The 22470-nt window shown below is 44.5% G+C and overlaps 1 protein-coding gene across 4 annotated transcripts in view; it reads left to right on the top strand.

Annotated features, from left to right (window-relative positions):
- Nucleotides 1-22470, top strand: part of CREB5 (cAMP responsive element binding protein 5) — a 260433-nt gene that overhangs the window by 83843 nt on the left and 154120 nt on the right. For all 4 annotated transcript variants that reach the window (XM_033165528.1, XM_033165527.1, XM_033165530.1 and 1 more), the window contains one exon: nucleotides 10073-10245. In XM_033165528.1, coding sequence (XP_033021419.1) covers nucleotides 10073-10245 — 173 coding nt within the window. The remainder of the gene's footprint in view (nucleotides 1-10072; nucleotides 10246-22470) is intronic.

The following is a 22470-nucleotide window of genomic DNA, read 5'->3' as shown; positions in this document are numbered from 1 at the left end:
TTGCTTTTCAAATGAGATCCACATTGAGTCGTATTTGACGTGACGCTCTATTTATTTCTCTAACAAAATGTACGGTATATACCACTTGACTGTAATAAAACCTCCTGTAAGACATTTGGGGGGGAAATATTAAGATTATCAGTTAAACACAAGTACGTATCTGAAGAAGTGTGCATGCACACGAAAGCTCATACCAGGAACAAACTCAGTTGGTCTCTAAGGTGCTACTAGAAAGAACTTTCGATTTTGTTTTGACTATGGCAGACCAACACGGCTACCCACCTGTAACTGGAACTATGGAAGGCACCACATTGAGCCGCATGAAATGGAAGTCCATAAAATGGTATCTGAAGAAGTGTGCATGCACACGAAAGCTCATACCAGGAACAAACTCAGTTGGTCTCTAAGGTGCTACTAGAAAGAACTTTCGATTTTGTTTTGACAAGTAAATTAGTTAACATTAACACTAAAAGAAATCCTATACCCTTTTAAAATGTGGCTCTTTTTTGGGTGGGAGGGTGTTTTTGGGTTATTGTTCTTATTTTGATTTTATATATTGTGATGCTTTTTGTGAACAGCCCCGAGACCTCCAGGTATAGGGCGGCATATAAATTCAATTAAAAAATAAATAATGGTTCGAGTCCAGGTAGGGATGATGATGATGATGATGATGATGATGATGATAATAATAATAATAATAATAATAATAATAATAATAATAGCTGCTGTGAACAGGATTGCTGCATTACAGGGGGTTGAACTAATAACCCTTGAGGCTATTCCAACTCTACAGTTCTATGATTCAATGTGTTTTTAAAGGTAAAGGTACCCCTGACCGTTAAGTCCAGTCATGGATGACTCTGGGGTTGCGCTCTCATCTCGCTTTATTGGCCGAGGGAGCCAGCATAAAGCTTCCGGGTCATGTGACCAGCATGACTAAGCCGCTTCTGGCAAACCAGAGCAGCGCACAGAAATGCTGTTTACCTTCCCGCTGGAGTGGTACCTATTTATCTACTAGCACTTTGACGTGCTTTCGTACTGCTAGGTTGGCAGGAGCTGGGACCGAGCAAGGAGAACTCACCCCGTTGCAGGGATTCAAACCGCCGACCTTCTGATCGGCAAGCCCTAGGCTCTGTGGTTTAGACCACAGCGCCACCCATGTTTTCAGAAGGTGCCCAAAAAACTGCAGCAAAGATACCTGCCTGATGTTAGCAAGCCGGTAAATCTAACGCTAACAGTTCAGTTCTTATATATGTTTACTCAGAGGTAAGCTCCAGTGAGATCAACAGGACTTCCTCCCATGCAAGTGTGTTTAGCATTGTAGCCCAAATGAACTGATTGCTCAGATATTGTCAGGAAACCCCCCTCCCCACTCCGGACGGCATCCCGGGAGAGCTTGCAGTACAGGGAAACTCCCCCTTTGTTTACCTGCTCGTCATCCCCCTCCTCTGCAGGAAGCGACCATTCCTCCAGTGGGGAGGGGATCTTAGAGGCAGGAAGTCGGTGCACGGGCTATGGAGAGATCGCAGAGCCTGAGCACCAAGGGGAAAGCGGGGAACAGGGACAGTTTCCCGTGCCCCGAGTTCACAGACAGGAAAGACGTGGAAGGGGGAGGCGGGGGTTCAGGATCCCGCGCCTCTTTCGCTGGACAAAGAACCGGAAGGGTTCATTCCCAGACTCTGCAGAGGGATGAGATGGACGTTTGAACTTTTGCTCCACTGTAAATATCTGCACAATAAAGAACTTAGTGTTAGAAGTTCTGCGTTTGGCTGGTTTCTCATGAGCAACCACTGAACGTCCTTACAGATATCTTTTTTTAAATTACCATTGACGAATTTCTTTTCATCTCCTTTGAATTGTTTTGCCAGCCTCTCAGTGCACTCTGTGTGACGTGCAGCACAACCCTCTGTATGCTTACTACGAAGTAAACCTTTCTGAATTCAAGGGGCTTTAATAGGTTTAGGATTGCAGCCATGGCATTATTATTTACTTATAAATCTACTTGCTGCTTAAACGAATGGAGGAGGACAGAGGATTCCAGTTGCTGTGTCAACTGGATTTGTTTCACCTTATACAGGCTGCCCCAATCTATTTCTAAGCCTCCCTCAGGATATCCGGGGCTTTTGCAATTGGGCCTTGCTTCCTATTCCCAAAAGGCATGTTTCCTTTCTGCAAAAGAAATGCTGTTGTTGATGATGACATATATAGCGAGTAACTACAAGAGTTAATCCCACAATGCAGGCCCTTAATTTGTGCCTCAAGGTCAAAGGAAAAGAAAACAGAAACAATATAGGAGGCATAAATCCACTAAAGCAGGAACAGGCCCCTAGTAAAGTAGAGGATCTAGATTTGATATGTTAGGTATTAGTGGCAGCTAACAATGGGATACTGATCATCCCGTCTTAAGCCCTTTATGTTGCTTTAGTGAAAGAATGCCCTTTTCATGGCCTCTCCAAGCACTGCAAGACATGTGTGGGGAAATTAATGTACTGGTTATTGTTGTTGTTGGTTTTTTTTAAAAAAAGACTGTTCCGTAAGAAAACAACTGATCCCTCTAATGCTTGTCCCTCCATATACACCTTAGCTATTATCAGAAAATAGGGTGAATTTGTACATGCTCCTAAAGAGTCCAAACTGCTGCAACCTGCAGCCTCTCCAGTCCTGCCCTGCCCTGTGTCCTGTGTCCTGTGGGACGTAGGTGGCACTGTGGTCTAAACCACTGAGCCCATTGGACCAGTGACCAGAAGGTCGGCGGTTCTAATCCCTGCGACGGGGTGAGCTCCCGTTGCTCAGTCCCAGCTCCTGCCAACCTAGCAATTTTAAAACATACCAGTGCAATTGGATAAATAGGTACCACTGTGGCAGGAAGGTAAGCAGCATTTCTGTGCGCTCTGGCTTCCATCACGGTGTCCCGTTGCGCCAGAAGCGGCTTAGTCATGCTTGCCGCATGACCTGGAAAGCTGTCTGTGGACAAACACCGGTTCCTTCAACCTGAAAGCGAGATGAGCGCCGCAACCCCATAGTCTCCTTTGACTGGACTTAACTGTCCAGGGGTCCTTTACCTTGTTAAGGAAAATTCTGGGGTGAGAGACAACTCAACAGCCCAGCTCATTGGGGTACAACACCCAAGGATAGGCTTAGCATAGGCAAACATGTCTTAAGTGCCCACCAGCCAAAGAACAATAGACTTCCCTTGCATGTCTGTAGCCTGAGGCAAGTTCAGTGATGAGATTTGGCTTCCCTTGGAGAACAATGAGCCCAGCAATTGTCACCTCTGGGTATTTCCTGGTGTAGGAGGTGTGTATAAATGTCTTCACGCTTGGGGAGGTGGCAGGAGAAAGCGTCTTTTTTCCAAGGGCAAAATGGCGTTGGAATGGAAGAAACTGGCAAAAGGAGTTGATTTTATATGATTCATAAAGCTAGGTATCATCCCTGAGCTGTCAAGTCGAAAGGATACATTCAGGCATAATATTTGTAACATTTAACAACTTTAAAGATGTGGCCCCCTCCCCCCGTAATTTCCGTAACAACCTTTACCTTATACCTGCTGTGGCGTAGTGTCTGTGTCCAGCACCCAGGGCAAGGTACAAAAGAGGCTGGACATCACAACTCACCTGTAGGGCACCCACAGGGATCCCCATAGGCCAGGCCAGGGAGCCGGTGCACTGCCACCCAAGGCTTGAGTGGCTGCTTTTGCATCCATGCCGGACACTCCAGTGGCACCCTGCCTTGCCTTGTGGCTGCCTGCTCCAATACAGGGGCCTTGGCTGGTGGCTCTGCGGTGGCCCTGGGGCAGGAGGGAGATGGGGGGGCTCCTAGCGCAGCAACGACATGGCATGCACAGTGGCAGCCATGGCACAAGAAGCTTGTGGTCCACTGTTCAGAGGTGTCAAAGGGGGAGTGCATACAGAAGGGGCTCTACCCCAGCAGACCCCAGCTCTCCTCTCGCAGCCAACCCAGTCGCTCCGGAGAGGCACATTCTGCACACTCTTCTTGTTGCAGAACCAGAAAGGGGAGCCACCTTTCCGCCCAGTTGTGCGGTACCTTTGGGATCGCTGCAGCCCAGTTGCGCTCTTCTGAATGTGTGCCTGTAGCAATGGTCCCTACTGCCGCTCCCCCCCCTCCCCATGCTACATCTCTGCTGCCCTGCATTATTTCATATAGTCAGCAAACCCCACAACACCTACTTATAGCAGAGGTGAGCAACATTTGAACTGATTTGGTCCGTCAAAACACTATCCCTCACTCAAGCCGGTGGCCTGAGTCAGCTCTCTTGAATTTGGCAGGAGATGGGTTAGGGTGGAATTCCTTGCAGAAAAGCCTTTTCAGAGCAGATAGGGAGACGGTTATCGGTTTCCCTTGAGAATTTCCCCTGGTTCTTGGCTTGTTCCCAAATGAGAGTTGTAATCTTTAAAAGATTATAGTGCACAATGAAGGGGGCATAATTATTAACTAGAACTGGAGGAAAATCAGTGTGAAGAAGGACAGTATTAGCATTCCTCCTCTGTTCTGGCATCCATCCACTTCAATCTTGCATTGACAGGATACCCTCCTGGAAGTGGGCAATCGCTAAAATGAAGCTGAGCAAAATATCTACATTGCCTTTAAAAACAAACACTCTCTTGTGTATGATTTAGACAATTGCTCGGGGGGGGGGGTGGATGCATCAATACTGTGCTACCGCCGGGATTAAATTATTATCGCTCAAAAAAGTCCCCCCTCTTAAGCCGTTCAAGGTTAAGCTACTTTGAGAACATTTGTGTGTAGGGAAACTAATAAGCTTTTTAAAAAGCGGCAAAAGACTTAGTTTAAAAGCCGAACTTACTTTCTGTACTTCTTCTTTTTCAATTGAAAAGCGGGCAATTCAAGGACTTGGATGCTAGAATTTTTTTAAAAAATGACGGTAATAGATGCCATTTAATTTTTCTTCACGTACTTGCAAGATTCTTATTTTTTGTAGGTTTCACCCTCCCCCACATATTTTGATCCACCATCTTTGATTTGCATACACAGCATTCTAATTACCCCCTCCAAGGCCAACAAGTTCTGGATATTTTAAATCCGAGTTGAAATTTTGAAGGAAGCATTTTTTTTAAACAACTCTGGACCTTTATGCATTTGGCTACAATAAAGGCAGGGGTGTAGCAAGGGGGGCGGGTAGCCCCATGTTCCATAATGGAGGGGGTGACAAATTATCAAGGAACAATTTAAAAAAAAAAAATTAATGCCTGCTCCGAAGGTCTTATTTAACTATACTAGGGATTATATAGCTATATATGAAATTTCATGCATATCAATTAATATCTTGACCCTCCTCCACCAAAATAGCTGTTTACTTGGCTGTTTTCCTATGTCATGAAGGCTGAAATTTCAGTTCAGAGAACACTTACTGTTCCCAACCCTAACCCTGTGGAAAGCCATCTAATTAGACTTTTATTTGATTTTGAGATGTTTTTAGGAGGTAATTTAATTATTGTTTGATTTTATACCAATGTTATGTATCTGATGTTAGCCACCCTGAGCCCGACTTCGGCCGGGGAGGGTGGGATATAAATAAAAGTTTATTATTATTATTATTATTATTATTATTATTATTATTATTATTATTACTTGTTATTATTCCTTTGTAAGAAAATATGAAATAACGTAAAACCATTTTTGCGGGAGGGGATCAATGGGGGGGGGGTGACAAAAATTTTTTTGCCCCCGGGTACCAATTTACCTTGCTACGCCCCTGAATAAAGGTGCATTTCCTGTGCATGTCTTCAAAGCAGATCTGGCAATAACCATAATTTAGGAAAGCATGAATTGCCATGTAAAACCATGCAAGGTGAGAGATTCATGTCCATAGTCTGTCGTTTGGAAGCAATGCTATAAGTCTCCCGACTGGTCTTGAGTGTGAATACCTCTGTAGGAGTTATAGCAGGGGTCAGCAAACTTTTTCAGCAGGGGGCTGGTCCACTGTCCCTCAGACCTTGTGGGGGGCCGGACTATATTTTGGAAAAAAAATATGAACGAATTCCTATGCCCCACAAATAACCAGAGATGCATTTTAAATAAAAGGACACATTCTACTTATGTAAAAACATGCTGATTCCTGGACCATCCGCGGGCCAGATTTATAAGGCGATTGAGCTGCATCCGGCCCCTGGGCCTTAGTTTGGGGACCCCTGAGTTATAGTAACAGAAAAATCAGCATCATGTAATGGTCTGGGTAGCTCAGCTCCTCTTCAGGAGCATTAGCCATGTTTACTGTTTATTTGTATTTGGAAAAATTGTACCCCAAAGTTTTCAATTCACAGACAGCATGAAAAAGAATCTTTCAAGAAACTATCTTTATGATGACAAACTTAAATGTAAGAATTCTGTCTCGAACATTGATTGAATTACACATGATTAACTATGTGAAAGGGAGGGGGAGCCAGTTCTTTTAGTCTTAAACGAAGCAAGAAAGCTACACTGCATTGGGATTCGGTTCACAGTTTGCTAAGAGGAATGTGAAATGATACTGTTGCTAAAGAAATGGATATGTAACTTGTGATATTTCATATTTATAGTTGGCTGGTGAACACAGCTTTTTTTATGAGCCGGTGGAATTCAAAAGGTCAGAGTAAGATGGATCCTTTGTGGACATTCCATCAAACCTCTATTGGTCCACAGACATAGGCCAATGAGTTTTTAGAATTCCAGTGAGAATCTGGTGACTGAACTGATGGATATGCCAATGGACACACCATGTTATGCCAAAATGAATCCTTTAGAGTAGTGATGAAAAATCACATGATCTCTGGCCATTGGCAACATAGACTGGTAGTCCAACAATATTTGGAGGATATAATCATGTATATCTAAGTAGACTTCAATCAATTAAGTACAATATGATACTGAAGTTGCTGATGGCAGCCTATTATTAGCTATGTGTTTGTTTGTTTTTTAAATTAAATATTGACATAGTACCCCACATTTCTCAGCAAAATTGCTGGTTTTTGTTGTAGTTGAAATTCTATTCCTGATTATGTTTGTGGAGCAAAGGAATACAGGATTGCTATAATATATAGTGATGCTTTCATTTGGACAGAGATACCTACTGAATGAATTTGAAGCAAATATATTCTTTTGCAAGGCCATTAACTGTTTTCTTTTGAGATTGCGTTTGCTCGACCAAAAAGAAAGGGGGGGGTGCAGCTCCAGAGTAGCATGTAATGCTTCATTAGCAAACATAACCTTGTTTGTTTGCTTTTTAAAATTACATTTAGAAGAGGAAATCAGTTTGCACCACTGACATGCTGCCAAATTCCTGTTTTATAAACTCCACAACAGGCAGTTTCAGGAAGAAGAAGAAGGGAGAAAAAAATGCTCCCTTTATGGCTTCAGTACTATTAAGACAAAATATAAATGAAAAGCTATCCATCCAGTTGAATTCCCCTGCTCAGTGGCCTTCAATTATCAGGATGCTGTGCAGTTATCCCGGTGCAACATATACTAAATGACCCTAATTGTGCGGTACGCATTTTGTGTTACTGCAATTTCACTGGAACATAAGGAGTGCTTTGTGTGCAGCGCTGCTTGAGTGATGATCTCAGGCAGCTGATTGTTTGTGAAATAAATAACCTTTAGTCCATGTAGTATATGGGTCCTCCTTTTTGAAGCTCGAAGTGTACTCTTTCAGTATTCCTCCATAGCAGCATGTATTTTCCCTATAAGAAAATTTATTTTAACTTTCTCATGTAATGGTTCATGTAACTGGGCTCCATGCCTTTCAAAATATTGCTTTCCCCTTTAATCTAGAATGCCTTACAAGAACAAGAACAACAACAACAAAAACTCTGCTCAAACTTTATTCTAACATACAGTAGCCGCTGGCACATCCGGTATACATTGTATACTGTTCTGTATGTAAAAGCATATGTCAAAGGGGATAATCTGTGGGGATACAAAAAAAAAGGGACATGGATGCAAGTTATTGATGGGTCTGGAAAACAGGAGGCATCTTTCATTATTCATTTCCATCAATAATTAGAGGGCACCACTAATGAGATCATGTCACAAAAATTAAGATAAAAGATGAAAAGCACATAATCCATTGCATTTTTGAGGAGGCCATCAGAAGAGTTGGCGATGTTTACATTTAAGACTAGCTGCACGCAGGAGATGGAATGAAGAAGCCTCTTCATGCCACAAAAGAAATGATTGCCAGGAATGTTTTCTGTGGAAAGTTCTGCAAGTCTTCCTCTGCTGTCATCATTGCATGGTTGATTTAATCCAATATATGTATACTGGAAGTCTGTATAGATGGTAGCTTAGTAGGTCTGTTTCAACATTGTGCGCTCAACCGAAGCAGTGGGATACACAGCTGTCAGTGTCTCAAATTTCAGTGGTGCCCTGTGCAGTGCCAAAATCTGGTGCCCCCTCAGCCTCTTGCCTTCCATTGGACGCAATAGTGATGGCACCTGCTGGAGCACTCCAGAAGCTCCAAGCCTGGTGTGACCGCACCATTCATGCTCCCCTAGATGCTCACCCCATCGCAGGGATTCAAACTGCTGATGTTCTGATCGGCAAGCCCTAGGCTCTGTGGTTTAACCCACAGCACCACCCGCATCCCTTAGAGTACTTAGAATTATAGAAAAACCGTGGATGTGGCTGCTGTCAAGAGTGTTCAGTGCTGGCATTGACCCAACTTGGAACACCCAGGAAGAAGACCAATCAAGATTTGTCGAACAGCAGCAGAGAAAGTTAGTCAAAGTCAAATGCTTCTCAAGCTGGTCATCTGTCTCTGTATGCCTGAAAGATATCTGTTCTTGTTCTTTGTGAGGCAGCAACTGACAGGTAGTGGCATGCTATGCACTTTCTTGAGGGCCAAAGAAAAACCTTAGCTGTGCTTCTCGATGCGTGATATTTTTAATGCAATCACCAAAACTGCTTTTGCAAATACAAGAATGTGGGGATGTGGAGGGCAATTATTATAGAAGATCAGGGAGATGGAGGAATGCTTTGGTCCTTTCACACCTCCACAAATGCCACCCCATCCCTGTGTTTGCAGGTTTAGAAAGACAGCATGAGGTTGGGACCTTGCTGTGCTTCTCTTGTGCAATCTAGTTCGTTTCCTCAGGTAATTAAAGGTGATTTTATTATCATGGCACAATGGGTTCGTGCACCTGGCTCTTAAGCAGAAGGTTGGTGGTTCATGCCCACTTAGGGATAGCTGTGGGCAGGATTCCTGCATTGCAAGGGGTTGGACTAGATGACTAGTTGACATCTAGAATTCATAGAATCATATACAGTAATGGAAGGGTTCCTTCCATTATATGATTCTATGAATTCTAGATGTCAACTTTCTATTCCTGTTTCAGGTCTCAGCTGCTGAATTCACTCTAGATACTCACTTATCTGTGGCGATAATGCTACTTCCTTGTGTTTAGCCTTAAATTTTTGACTTTCATGTCTAGCTCTTCTTACCACTTAACAAGAACTCTAGGATACTCAAAAACATACATTGCGTACCAACAGGTGTTAGAGCAATAATGAGAGAGCAAAGATGAGTCCAGTAATAACTTTGTATTGGCTTAAGATGTCAACTACACCCAGAATAAATGTTAAGGGTGTGGTTTTTTTTTTTTTAATAACACACTAGTTGTTATTCTGAGTCCTGTCAAACCCAATTCACTTATCATTCTCAGCAGATCTAGTACTGTAGCACCAGGCTGAACACTAAATCAATGTGCCATAGACTGAACGTGAAAATCATTTTCAAATGAAATATATATCACACACAGGCAAATGGATATGTGCAAAATGTCTATATTATAAATCACGAGTCAGATGTACAGAAGAGTGATTAGTCAACTTCCAAGTATTTTCAATTTGTGTTGCACTGTAAAAGCAGAAGAGTTATTTTTCATTTCTTTATAGCTGTTAGTTAGAGCAAGATCTATTGACACGCAGTTTGCTGGGAGCCAATAACTTTTCATATATATATTTTTTGACACTTCCAGATCCCTAATTTTAGGCAGGAGGGGAATTAAAAACAACAAACTATAGCATCCAATTTACTCTCCCAATCCCCTTCTTACAGAATATTTCAATGCATAACGCCGTTGGAGGAGCCATGGCAGCACCGGGGACACACCAGCTCTCAAATCCAAGGATGCCAAACCACGACACCAGCATCGTTATTCAACAAGCCATGCCATCTCCGCAATCGAGTTCCGTCATAACACAAGCACCTTCCACGAATCGGCAGATTGGGTAAGGACATCTTCGGTTGATTCTTGCTTGGATGAAGTGCTGGCCTAGGTGTTGTGCCAGATGTTGTGTTTCATAAATGATACACGGCGAGATTTTGCAAGATAATCTAGAGATGGGTGGTGGCAGTTATGTAGTGTTACGGAAATTCATGCTCAGGGTTCTTACTGCTGTTGGAACCTGTTGTGCAACAATAAAGGATCTAAATCTACTGACTGCTGTTTTGCTCCAAATTACTTGGCTGGAATTTCCTTCTTTTACTGACCACATGGAGCTGCGGGGGACTTGTAACCCGACAAGCTGGGCTGTTGAGTAGTAGTCCCTCAACCCAGAATTTTCCTTATCAGTAGTATTGCTTAGCATTTCAGCCACCAGAAGAGCCATTCATTCACAACATACTGTGTTTGTTCATATATCTCGGATTACGATCCTAAAGAGAGATCCCACATTTCTTCTGTACAGTTTGGAGTCTATAATGCAAAGCTAATCAAAACCGAGAGCTTAAGTGATAGCCTCTCCTCTCCACAGGAGCCCGGAGCTATCTTTAAGAGGAAAGAAGGTGACCTGACCACCCATCAAAATGTTCTGGGACCTTCAGGGCCAACCCACCCATGAGGCAAAGTGAGGCAACTGCCTCAGGCTGCAGGATCCACAGGGGCAGCAGATCTGGCCTGCAAAAGAATGCATAGCTCGCTGCTGCTGCTGCTATTGCTGTGGTGTACTCCTTCGAAGCCAGATCTGTCTCCTCCTCCGCAGCCTCCCCACTGCCATTACACCTCTACAGTGGCTTCTTGGTGACTAGGAGGCACTGCTGGTCTCAGGGCCACCTTACCCATAGGCGCTAGGGGTGCGGGGCTCTCAGGGGCACCAAGCTGAGAGTCTGGGGCCCGAGAGTTGAGTCTGGGGAAGAGCCCGTCCGTCAGTTGGAGCGCCATGGCAGGCTCTTCTGCTGCAGGCGGTTCTGCACCATGAGTTTGGGGGCAACTGAGCCAGTGAGATGCTGAGGTGTTCAGCTGATTCCACCCTCCTGTGCACCTGGGACTGGGCAACCTGGGGGGTGGGCGGCGCCGGGCAGATCTTTGCACACTGGCACCGCATATGCTTAAGACAGCCCTGGCTGGTCTCCTCCCACCCCTAAGGAGTAAATGGTAGGGGCTGCCCTCTGAGGTTTCCTTGGCTCTGCGCCCACCTGACGTGATTCAGAGTGGGTCCCTCTCCTCCACCACCATGGCAGCCTTTGATTCCCACTTTGGGTAAGGTTGATTTGCTTTCCCCACTTGTTCCTGATGTAGCTCTTCACTCCCCTCCTCTTCCATGATTGGGGGAGCATCATTTTCTGCTTCGCCCCAGGTGCCAAAATGTATTGGGCCCCCAGCTTGATTCCAAAGTTTATACCAATTCCATTATATTTAGGCTGAGGATTTTCTAACCACTCCATGTGCTGGCTCTCCCTTTCATCCATAATGAGCATCCAGCCAAGTTGTTGTCCTTAACCCATTCGTGTCTCTTCATACATTGTTTATAATCTATTAGTCTGTTTCCTAACTTTTGAAAGATCAGTCAATGGGTATTCTACAGCTTTTCTATCACCTGTAGTAAAATGCATGTTCATCGTGTTGTCGTATGCTCGAATGCTTCTTCCTGGACCTCTGGCCTTGAATGAATAATAATTGCATGACGAGTGCAGCAATTGGTATGGTGGGATAGAATTGTAAAACTGCCCTTGCTATCTAAAGAAGTGTGCATGCACACGAAAGCTCATACCAAGAACAAAACTTAGTTGGTCTCTAAGGTGCTACTGGAAGGATTTTGTTTTGTTTTGTTTTGCCCTTGCTATAGCTCACCTTTACAATGGGTAGGGTAGGACAGTGGAGGTGAGCTTGGGCTATGCAGGTGCAGCAGTACAACTGATTTTGCTGCGGCTTTTCCCCTCCCCAGTCCCATCAAAGTCAGCTGTAGTGATGCCAGTGTTGGCTCAACCCCATCAAACTGGCCTGTACTGTGTAAGACTCATTTAGAGATCTTTCCAGATGTCTTTTTCTTTTAAAAAAAAATGCACAGTGGGTGCCTATATGTTTCACACATCCCAGGCTCCTTTATTGTATGTGTGCTCCTGTTGTATTGACATCCTGTTTTCTTAGCACTGAAAGCTAAGAAAATCAGGTTCTTTTGACAATTTTGTACTCATTGATGTTGCTATTGGCGTGCAAAATGCGGTTCTGTGAATGTTGTGGACATCTACCAGCTATTGACGCTAGTTTTTTAGCACATTAGTAATGGAGATAAACCCTTACTCTGTGTTGACAGTATTGTGTGATTTCTTTAAATAATAATAATAATAATAATAATAATAATAATAATAATAATAATAATAATTACAGTGGCAATATATTCCCAAAGGTGTACCAAAGTTCTATTGTGTACCTCTCTTACACACAAGAGTTCTGTTCCTGCTTTCACATGCATCCTTTGGGGCAAATGCAGAGAGCTTTTCATCCTTCAATTGTTTCTAACTACATAACTCCCATCATTCCTGGCCATTGGCCCTGCTTACAGGGAATGATGGTAATTGTAGTTCAGCAACATCTAAAGAGCTAAGATCATAGCTGTCAACTTTTCCCTTTTCTTGCGAGGAATCCTATTCGGAATAAGGGAATTTCCCTTTAAAAAAGGGAAAAGTTGACAGCTATGGCTAAGATTCCCCATACCTGCTTACCTGCTTTAGAATAGTGTATTGTACTCCCTTCCTTTTAGGCTTCAATTGATATCCATTTTCCTGGGACTAAGCCCATGGAACTCAATGTGTGAATTACTTCTGAGTAGATACATATAAGATTCTGTTCCTAGCATTGACTGAACAACCAAAATTTATTGGCTAAACCAAATAAGCACAGTCAAAATAATTGCCATTTTGGTACATTCGTGCACATTTTCAAAATTTATTTTTACTGCAGAGGATATATAGCCTTGGGTAAGGGGAAGAGGACATGTGAAACACTTATTATGACTGGAGTTCTTGGTTTGTATTTCAACGTATTCTAACTTTGAGGTGGTGAGGTCCTGATTAACGTATTGTTGCACACCACCCTGACCTCCGACTGGTGTGAGATTCCAGGGGCTCCAGGCACTTACCTCGGGTTTGTGATTCCTTTTGGAAATGAGGCACAGTGGAGACTGCAGTGTCTTTAGGATATATGTTTTTTAAAAACATGTGTACAAACTGAGTCTACAATGGAGGGTTTAACAGCATCATCACCCCCCCCCCAAAGGGTCTTGTTTCTTCCATAGTTGAAGCCTTGGACTCAAATAGAAACCAAACATTGTGCTCTCTGACCCTCTTTTTCTTGTTTTATTTTAGATTACATCCCCCCCTCTCTCTGACACACTCACACACTTACTGACACACACACAACTCTCTACTGGAAACTGTTGAGAGAGGGGCCCCCACCTATTTGCTGTCTTGCACCTTAATCCCCATTAATGGGTCATCGCCCAGGCGATCACTTCACGGAAAGCTAGTTTGTCTTGATTAGATGTTAACACTTGCTGGATTCAGGGATTAATTACAGGGCTCTGGCACCCACAAACTCATAACAGTATGAAGTATTAGAATTTGCTGCCTCAGAAAAGGATTCTTTTCATTTTGAGAGAGAGAGAGAGAGAGAGAGAGAGAGAGGAAGGAAGGAGTGGCCCCGCAGAATACGTTTGTTAACGAACTCTAAACTTTTCATTAGACAATGTCGTAATGGTCTTAGTGCGTCTTAAGTGGGAGCAGAATCAGGCCCTGTAGGCTATTGGAAATTGCAGTGTAGCAACATTCTGATTTTTATCACAACTGTAGATAGTTAAGTGTCAAAATATGGCCCAGCCACCTGCAAATGTTTGCACTGGCTGCAGTCCAATGAAAACAACAAATGGCAAGATAAGGTTTCATTCAAACTGTTGCATTCAGGCCTCACTCCTGCACATGAGACTGGGATTCATCTGTATGCATGTGCATTTCATTCCATGAGGGCGAGTGAGGTGTCTTTGGAGTGGCTGTAACTTTTATTTCCAGGTCTTTCTTTCTTTCTTTCTTTCTTTCTTTCTTATTTCTCTCTCTCTCTCTCTCTCTCTCTCTCTCTCTCTCTCTCTCTCTCTCTCTCTCTCTTTCTTTCTTCCCCAGGAGGCATGTGTATAAAATGGAATCATCCTAGATACCTGACAGGATAAGGGTTGTTGTGAACAAATTACTGGCAGTGTATAATTTTTATATGCATACTAATTTCAGGTGTTAATATGCTTTTGCTGCCGAGAAGGCTCCAAGTCAGATAAATGAGAAGAGGAGAAGCAGAATACAGCAACATTTCCTTCCTGCTCCTGCAAAAACCACGATGTGGTCCTTGTAATTTCTGTCATTTCAATGTACTCCTTAGGGTTCTTACAGACAGGTGTTTATTGTGGGATTGGTAGCAACGTAAGCATGCAAAAAAAATTTGTATCATTCGCATTACACTGTTGGCATCCAAATTTCAATCCTTCCCCCCCCCTCCCCTGCATTTGGACTGGATTTACCACTTCTGTTGAAAATCTGAGAAATTTGTTTTTAAAAGCCTGTTTCCGATTGCCTGTTTGTGATCTTAGTGGTGTGTTTGCAAATTAAATCCCTGTCTGGAACCAACTTTAGTCTGAAAATCCCCTTGTGTTGCTGTACTGTCCTTAAAACCAGTGGTGTAGCTAGGGTTTTGCTGCCCGGGGCTGTCACTGAGTTTGCCGCCCCTCTCGCTGTTCCTCACCCGGGAGTCCTGCTGAATTGCCACGGTCTTCCCCTCTGCTCTGACTGTCCTTCTCTTCTCCCCCTCCCAGCCCCCCCCCGCATCCCAAGGGGTGGGAAGGCACTCCGTTCCTGTCACCTCAGGCTCCACCTCTTCTTTGCTTTACTTAATGCCTCGCCGTGTTCTTTCTTTCTCTTGCTTCAACCAAAGACAGAGCTCAAACACCTATTCCTGCCAGGCAAAAGCACCCAAAAATAGTGCAAAGCAGGAGCAATAAGGGAAAATGTAGTCTCTTACACTTGCATGCTGCTTCTGTGGACAGCTGTAATGATGCTCATGTACGGTGGGTTTAGGTAGTGTCATAGGCGCCTCCCCCTGCACACCTGTGACAAGCAGGGGCAGAGGAAAGGGGTGCAGTGTCAGCTGCAGCGGCAGAGGAAAGGGGTGCAGTGACAAAGCGCCAGGCGGCACTCACTGCAGGGCCTGCAGCGCGCCTGACCCATGCGTCCCGCGCTGCCCAAACTTTCCGTGCGCCTCCTCCCCCTCAGCTGTAGCACAGCTGTGGGGGAGGAGGCAGGCAGACTCCTTGGAGGCCCAGTGGAGCGTCCTGCCGCAGCTCGCCCCGCCCCGCCACACCCCACGGGCAGCTGGATCTGCTCCTGGGCACAGGGTGCGCACGCCACCTCAGGCACCCGATCGACTTGCTCCACTGCTGGTGACAAGCCCCATTTGCAACTTCAAAAACACAGCCCATTTGCTCAGGAAAAGAAACCCATGGATACCTGAGTGTAGGTCCTCAAGAGCTACGGGTGTGCAGTGCCTTGCAATCAAAAGAGAAGTGGGTCTGGGCAGCTCCCTGATGCCGGTGGGGCAGCTTACTTTCCCCTCTCGCCTGCCTCTGCCTCCTGGCAGTGGCTGTAAGGGCGATGCCTGAGCCTGAGTGGATTTGAGAACTGCCTATTTCCATGGGAATCCTTTGTACACCATTTTGAGTTCCATGATAGGGAAAAAGGTTGGATAGTAATTAAATTAATCAATGCATTTACTTTTAATAGTATGGTGCTATTTTCACTACCATAGGAATATGGGCCCAGGTGCGGTGGAGCAATAGGTGGTGGGGCCAAGACATGATTTAGTTGCAATAAATTGAGTACAACCAAATGGGATTTAAACAGGCCACAACTTTATTGATTATAGATGTTAGCAGGTTTTGGCATAGGCATTGGGTGTGTATCTTGAATCAGTCATTGGAAATGAGCCACAGTATTATCATTTCTCCCAGACACATGGAATTATTTTATAGCTCCTGGCTGGAGTTTCAGTTTCGTGTCGAGGTCCCCAAGACATCCCCCAATTACATTCACACTTCAGACATAAATTTTGTTTGGTTTTTTGGCAATAATTTAGGCCACAACTTTATTAAAATACAAATTATGTGAGTGGTTGCGCAGGCATTGGTTCTGACTAGCTGTCCGGCGGGACAGAGCTGACCACTGGTCAGCAACGGGAGATCCCATCTGGGGAGAGATATGGAGGCTGGGGGCAGAGCCCTCCCTCTCCCTGGAGGTTCCCAGGGGCTCTTGCGTGGCCCTGTCCCCCTACCGGGGGTTTGGACAAAAGCATGTCGAGCCCCTGGATTCCTTTAACGGAATTCCCTACACACCACCATCATTTGGAGGGGCGACCACCCCTCCAGTAACAAACACAATAACCAATGCCTAACCGCCAACCTTAGAAGTTGTGACTAGTTGCTACTGCAGTAGGCGAAAACCAGATGGCAACAGCCAATCAGCCGAATGGACAAATTTTCTACCAGGCCCCTGCCCCAAAAGCAGATGACCCCATGACAGGCAGTTGCAAGGTCAATACAGAGGCCTAAGAAAGAGGGAGGGAGGGTGGGTGATCCGAAGCACGCAGCCAAGAGAAGGATCACCCTGCGTGCAGGACAATATAAAGGATGCTGGGCTGTCCATCACAAATTGCAACATATAACTCTCCCCAGCAACACTCCATGGTCCTATCGAAGCTGTGGCCAGCCAACTATCCCGCCCAGCTGCAAGGGAGGTGGCTTGCCAGCCCCCACCACAACATGTGCTCTCCCTGAGGAGAACCCGATCTGCAAGAGCAGCAGCCGCTGGCCTGGTAGCAAATGCAACTTCCTTTCTACAAAATAATCTGTTGCCATTTCTGCTGCTTAATTTATTACTTCTGCTATATTTAAGGGAATGCTCTCTTTAAACATGAATAGACAAAGCCCAAACAGCTTCCCACTCCAGAGTTCTTAATGGGAATCTTGTCCAGAATGAAATCCTGACTACAACTTTGGTGCTGAGCACTCCGAAGCAAGAAGCAGAAGCATTAATGTATCTTAACATGATGGGCAGCTTGTTTATATGTGGGAACCCTGCATACGTTCCAGAACACTTAAGTAAAAATTGGGCAGCCTCCAGTGTATGGTTACTCTTGTGTTTGCATTAGTTGAGGGTAGCTCCTTAAGTACACGCAGTTGTGCCCACTGCAACAGAGATTAGTATTGTGAGTCATCAGCACAGTATTTTTGGACACGGGTTGATGAAAATTAAATGAACAGGGCAGAAGCTTTGGAATTCTTGAGGAGTTAACAAAACAAAGTTGGTTAAAGTAAACAAGCTATTGTAGATGTTTGACTCCCTGTTAAAGCACCAATATAAAAATTTGAATGAATGATTCAGAGTTTAGCATCCAGGAATATGGGGGGGGGGGGTTGAATCCATTTCCTGTGAAAACCTCCTATTTAATATTCTCAGTTTGTGCTCTTTTCATGTGGTTTGTTTTCCTAAGGTTTCATGGTGTAAAGTTCTGAAATCAGTCTTAATTGAACACATTTGGTCAGAAGGTTATAAAATGACAGCCAGCTCTGACTGGAGTCCAGGTTGTTGTGGGAAAGCTTACAGCTTCCTGATAGCTTGAAATTTTCCCATGGTTCCCTCTTCCTTCATGGTTATGGATTACAATCCGATGTAACATAAAAGAAATAGCCACTGGCACCACAGTCCTAAACCAGCCCCAAACCAATTTACTTAGAAGTCATTGATTTCAATTCAACTTGCTTCGAAGCAGGTGGGTTTGGGTTGCAGCTGAAGAAAACAAATTGTTCTGTCGCGTTGTTTGAAGAATCGGGGGAAAAACTTAACATGCCTTCACTGAGATGAAATCCTTTAGCAAACCAGTGTCTTGCAAGATGCATAACCAGTAACAAACCAACACACCAATTAACACCAATATGATCTTTTAAATATATGGCAAATGAAAGATGAGAAAACAAAGGAAAACAAGGTGCATGACAGCAAATTTTCTGTAGCAACTTGATCTGATGTTAATATTTAAATCCCCTGCAAAGTCAAAATGGGCCATCTATTTCTGTGTGTGTGTATGTGTGTGTGTGTGTGTGTGTGTAAAATAAGCACTGGCATAGGAACGGCGGGGTGCCCCAGGCAGCGGGATCCTGATAGGGTTCCATCTCGGCGCGCCACGCCCCCAGAACGCGCGCCACACCCCTGCGGGCGGCGCACCAGCCCCGCCCCGCCTGCTTCCCACTCCTGGTGCCAGAGCATGAAGCTCCGCCACTGAAAATAATCACTTACAATGCTCCCTCTTAATGATTGCAGTGACGAGGAAGGAACATAAGGACTAAGAATATTCCTAAAGTATCCTGGTTCCAAGTTGTATAGGGCTTTGTTTGCTAGCACAAGAACATTGAAGCTTGGCCTGCTAGCATACTGACAGCTAATGCAGGACAGCCATGGTGTAATATACTTTTGGTAACCTGCTTTACTCACCAGCCTAGTTGCAGCGTTCTGCAGCAGCAAACCCTCCAAGTCGTCGGATTGCTATATGCCCTCTTTTTCCAGGACACGTCCTCTTTTTCATGGGTATGTAAAATGAGGGTCGTCCTAGTGATCCATAGTTAAAAGTAGAAATTGACAAATGTGTTCTCTTTTTTGCTTCTCAAAATATGGCAACCCTATTTTCCAGGGACAGTCCCAGACTTACAGAAGCTCTCCTGGTGTCTGACGAATGCCCAGCTTTTCCATAGGATGTCCCTATTTCCATTGGTGAAAATAGGTATGGAGGGTATGGAATAGGACGTCCCCAGGGCTTCTTTTCAGCCATAACTCACTTCCAACACCTCTTAGCCATTGTGATTCTAAGAGAATGAAGGAGGCTTTCACAGTGAGTTCGGGCACCTCTTTTTCTAGAAAAATAGCACAGGACGCCCCTGTTTTCATCAGAGAAATGTTGAAAGGTATGCGCTAGCTAGAGCTTCCCATTCAACCATAAAGGTGTCCCCACCTAGAGCTCATATTCACTGGCCTTTGGCAAACCACTATGCCCTTTCAGTAAGCAACTCTCCACTTTAGGTAGTATATCATGAAGATAGTAGGAGCAGCCAACTTGACATAATTGTTGTGTGTGTAACGCTTTGAAAGCAATGCTAGATGCTAAGAGTTATTATTGCTGTTTCAAGTGGTGCACGATTAACTTAATGAAACAAATGCTACGAGGCGTGGTTACGGCCATCTTAAAAATGACTTGACAGCTAAGATTAATATTCACGCATAGCCACCCTATCTCTGTCCCGTTTGTAAGATTCCTGTGGGAATTCCTGAAGTCAGGAGTTTCTGTTGTTTGTTCATTTGGCAGAGGGACCTGGGGCATGTTCTGGCAATGCAGCCTTTTATGCTCCTGTTTGATTCATTTCCTGATGATTGCCTGGTAAATTTGCGAGATGTGCCCCTAGCCATCAGCAGGGCCATAAATTATTCCCCATTAACAATAGCACGATGGAATATGCTGCGGAGGATTCCTGTACATTCAATGGAGCCCTGTTCTCCCCCAACATTGTGTTCATATAGGATTGCATGAGGGACCATCAGGGAGGTGAATGGGAGGTCTGTATGTGTCTCTCACATCCACCCCTACCTTCATGGGGAAGACGTTGCTTGTCTTGGTGTAAGAGCCAGCAGCAGAGATGCGAGAAGCTTCTGAAACAGCATCACCCAGCAACAACCTGCCTGGCCCTGTAAACATGCAAGGCCATGTCATATTACAGGTATTGAGCCATCCTGCAGTTTCAAGCTTCTTGGTGGCTGCAGCCTGGCGTGGGGAGGGGCGGAGGTCTGAGCATAGCCACAAATGGGTAAACTTGGTAATGGTCTCGCGGTAACTGAGAGCAGTTCAGAGCAGCTTCTTCGTATTAGCCTTATCACATCAGGCCATCGGAAAGCAGATAGACAGGTACATCTGAGAGACCTCTGAACCCAATTAAAGTTATGCCGCAAAGAAATCAAATTCATGTGGTTTGCATTCGGAAAGTTACATTTGGTGGGCTCTCCTTGCTCTTACTTGGAAACCTAATGCACACCATGTGAACATTTGAAATGCTTTTAACAGTTAAGACCAGCTCAAATAACACTGAACTAGAGCAGCAATAAAGAATGAATTAAGACTGATTGCAACTTGCAGTCAACATTATTATTATTATTTCCCCCTTTAAAGGCATATATCTTCGGCTTTCTGCTTTTAGTAGCGCAGTAGCCGTCCTATTACCTTTTGAAATAAAGGCTTCAAATGACAAGTGCAGTAAATTGCACTATATCTGAATTTTGTTTTGTTTTCGTTCGGGAACAGTAGTGGGGAAAACCTGGATACCATTTAACTGGCAGCTTGAGTTATACACCTTTGTGACAGTTCAATAACTCTGACGTTTGAATATACAGAAAAACAGGATGCGAGTCTGAGGGATTTATGTGCATGTTACTTTTTCTTTTTGCGGGGGTGGGGTGGGGAGTCTGGTTTTTTTGTGAGTAAAAATGCACTGTGTTTCATAGAAATAATTGGTGTGCTTGTTTCTTTTTATGCTGCATGATCCACCCCAGATCAAAACTCTTAAGGGCTGGGCATGCCTCCTCACGGATAAATTTTTATTAAAAATTATTTAGCAGAGGCGTGTGTGAGAGAGATACATTGTTCCCAAACCCCCCTCAGCAAGGTCTTAAGCATTCAAGAAGGATCCCTTAATGTGTTAAAGATTCCTCTGAATTATGAATGAAGGGGAGGAGGAGGAGAGAAGCCGTGCTAATTCCAGCTCCATTATAAACATAAAATCATTGATTTTGTGGGGGTAAAGGGGGAATCTAACCCTTCAGAGGTTAGGCTAAGCAATGAAAAATTAATAAACAAGTACTTAAGTTAAGTTAAGTAGTTTACTGTGCCTTAATCCATTGCAGAAGATCATGTTTGTGAAAGCCTTTTGTAACAGGGCACAGGCCGAATGCGGTGGCGGGTGGGGTTTGCTTAGGCCCCCAAATCTGCTAAGTTATGGTTCTGCCTGCCAGCCTTGTTTCCTAAGGCAGAACTCAAGACACAGTCTTTTGAAATCTGCAGTAAGCAGTGTGCTAGGTCGTATGCGAGTTTCTCCTACTCACCCGTCACATTTGCATGAGGTGCTCAGGCTCTTTAAATTTCAGAAGGCCATGTATAAAGTTTGCAGGCTGCGCAATCCCAACCTACTCCAAAATCAATCCTGTTGGCTCGATGGGGCTTGCTCCCCGTTTCACCGGGTTTAGGATTGCAACCGTAGCCCCTCTAACTTTAATTTTTTATCTGCTTTGTACAGACGTTAAATTTGGATATGTGTGTCAGTGGCATGCGGTCAGTGGGCTAGAGGGACCAGGCTTCTCCCCTAAATGTTCCCAGTAAATTAGAGTAGGTGCCTCCTGTCAGTTCTGTCGTTTGGGAGCTTCTCAAGCTTTCCTCAGCCCCCGGACATCACTGCGACTGATGTGGGAAGACATCAGCACACTCTTAGCATCCGCAGAGTTTGCCCAGCTTGCATGACAGACCACAGCAACTCAGCATGTTTGCTAATTATTACATATAATACACACGGAGCACTCCATCATGGCCTCCCTCTCTCTAGCATCAGGCAGCAAAGAGAAAGAACAAAGGACAAAAGTCCCACTTCAGGGAACACAGTAAGACAAACATCCTGTCTTCCCACTTCCCACTCTGTGGAATGAAAACACTATACCCAGTCATTTGATAAACAATAAACCCATGACTGCACACGGGGAATGAATCTCCAACACCTTCTTCCCAAAGACTGGGAAGCTTCTGGCTGGTTTAGGGAGGCATGATGCTCTCATGAGTGACGTCACAACACCCCGTCCCTCACAGTCGTCCTCACAAGCTGGTGCCTAACTGTTCCTCTATGAAAAATTTCATCACGAGCCACTGGGGTGTGTGTGTTTGTGCAAATTAAATATGGACATTAAATGTGACCCTGTAATCTGTGTTGGAGATATTTTGGATGTGGGCTATACAAGTTATCCATAATGGATTGAACTTATTTCGCCATGTTGTCCCAAAACTCAGCACTGCCACCACTGAAGCCTTGACATGCTTCTTTCTTTCTTTCTCTCTGTCTGTCTGT

This window comes from Lacerta agilis, chromosome 12 (assembly GCF_009819535.1).
Source record: "Lacerta agilis isolate rLacAgi1 chromosome 12, rLacAgi1.pri, whole genome shotgun sequence".
Classification (NCBI taxonomy): domain Eukaryota; kingdom Metazoa; phylum Chordata; class Lepidosauria; order Squamata; family Lacertidae; genus Lacerta; species Lacerta agilis.
This window is presented reverse-complemented; position numbering and strand designations above follow the sequence as displayed.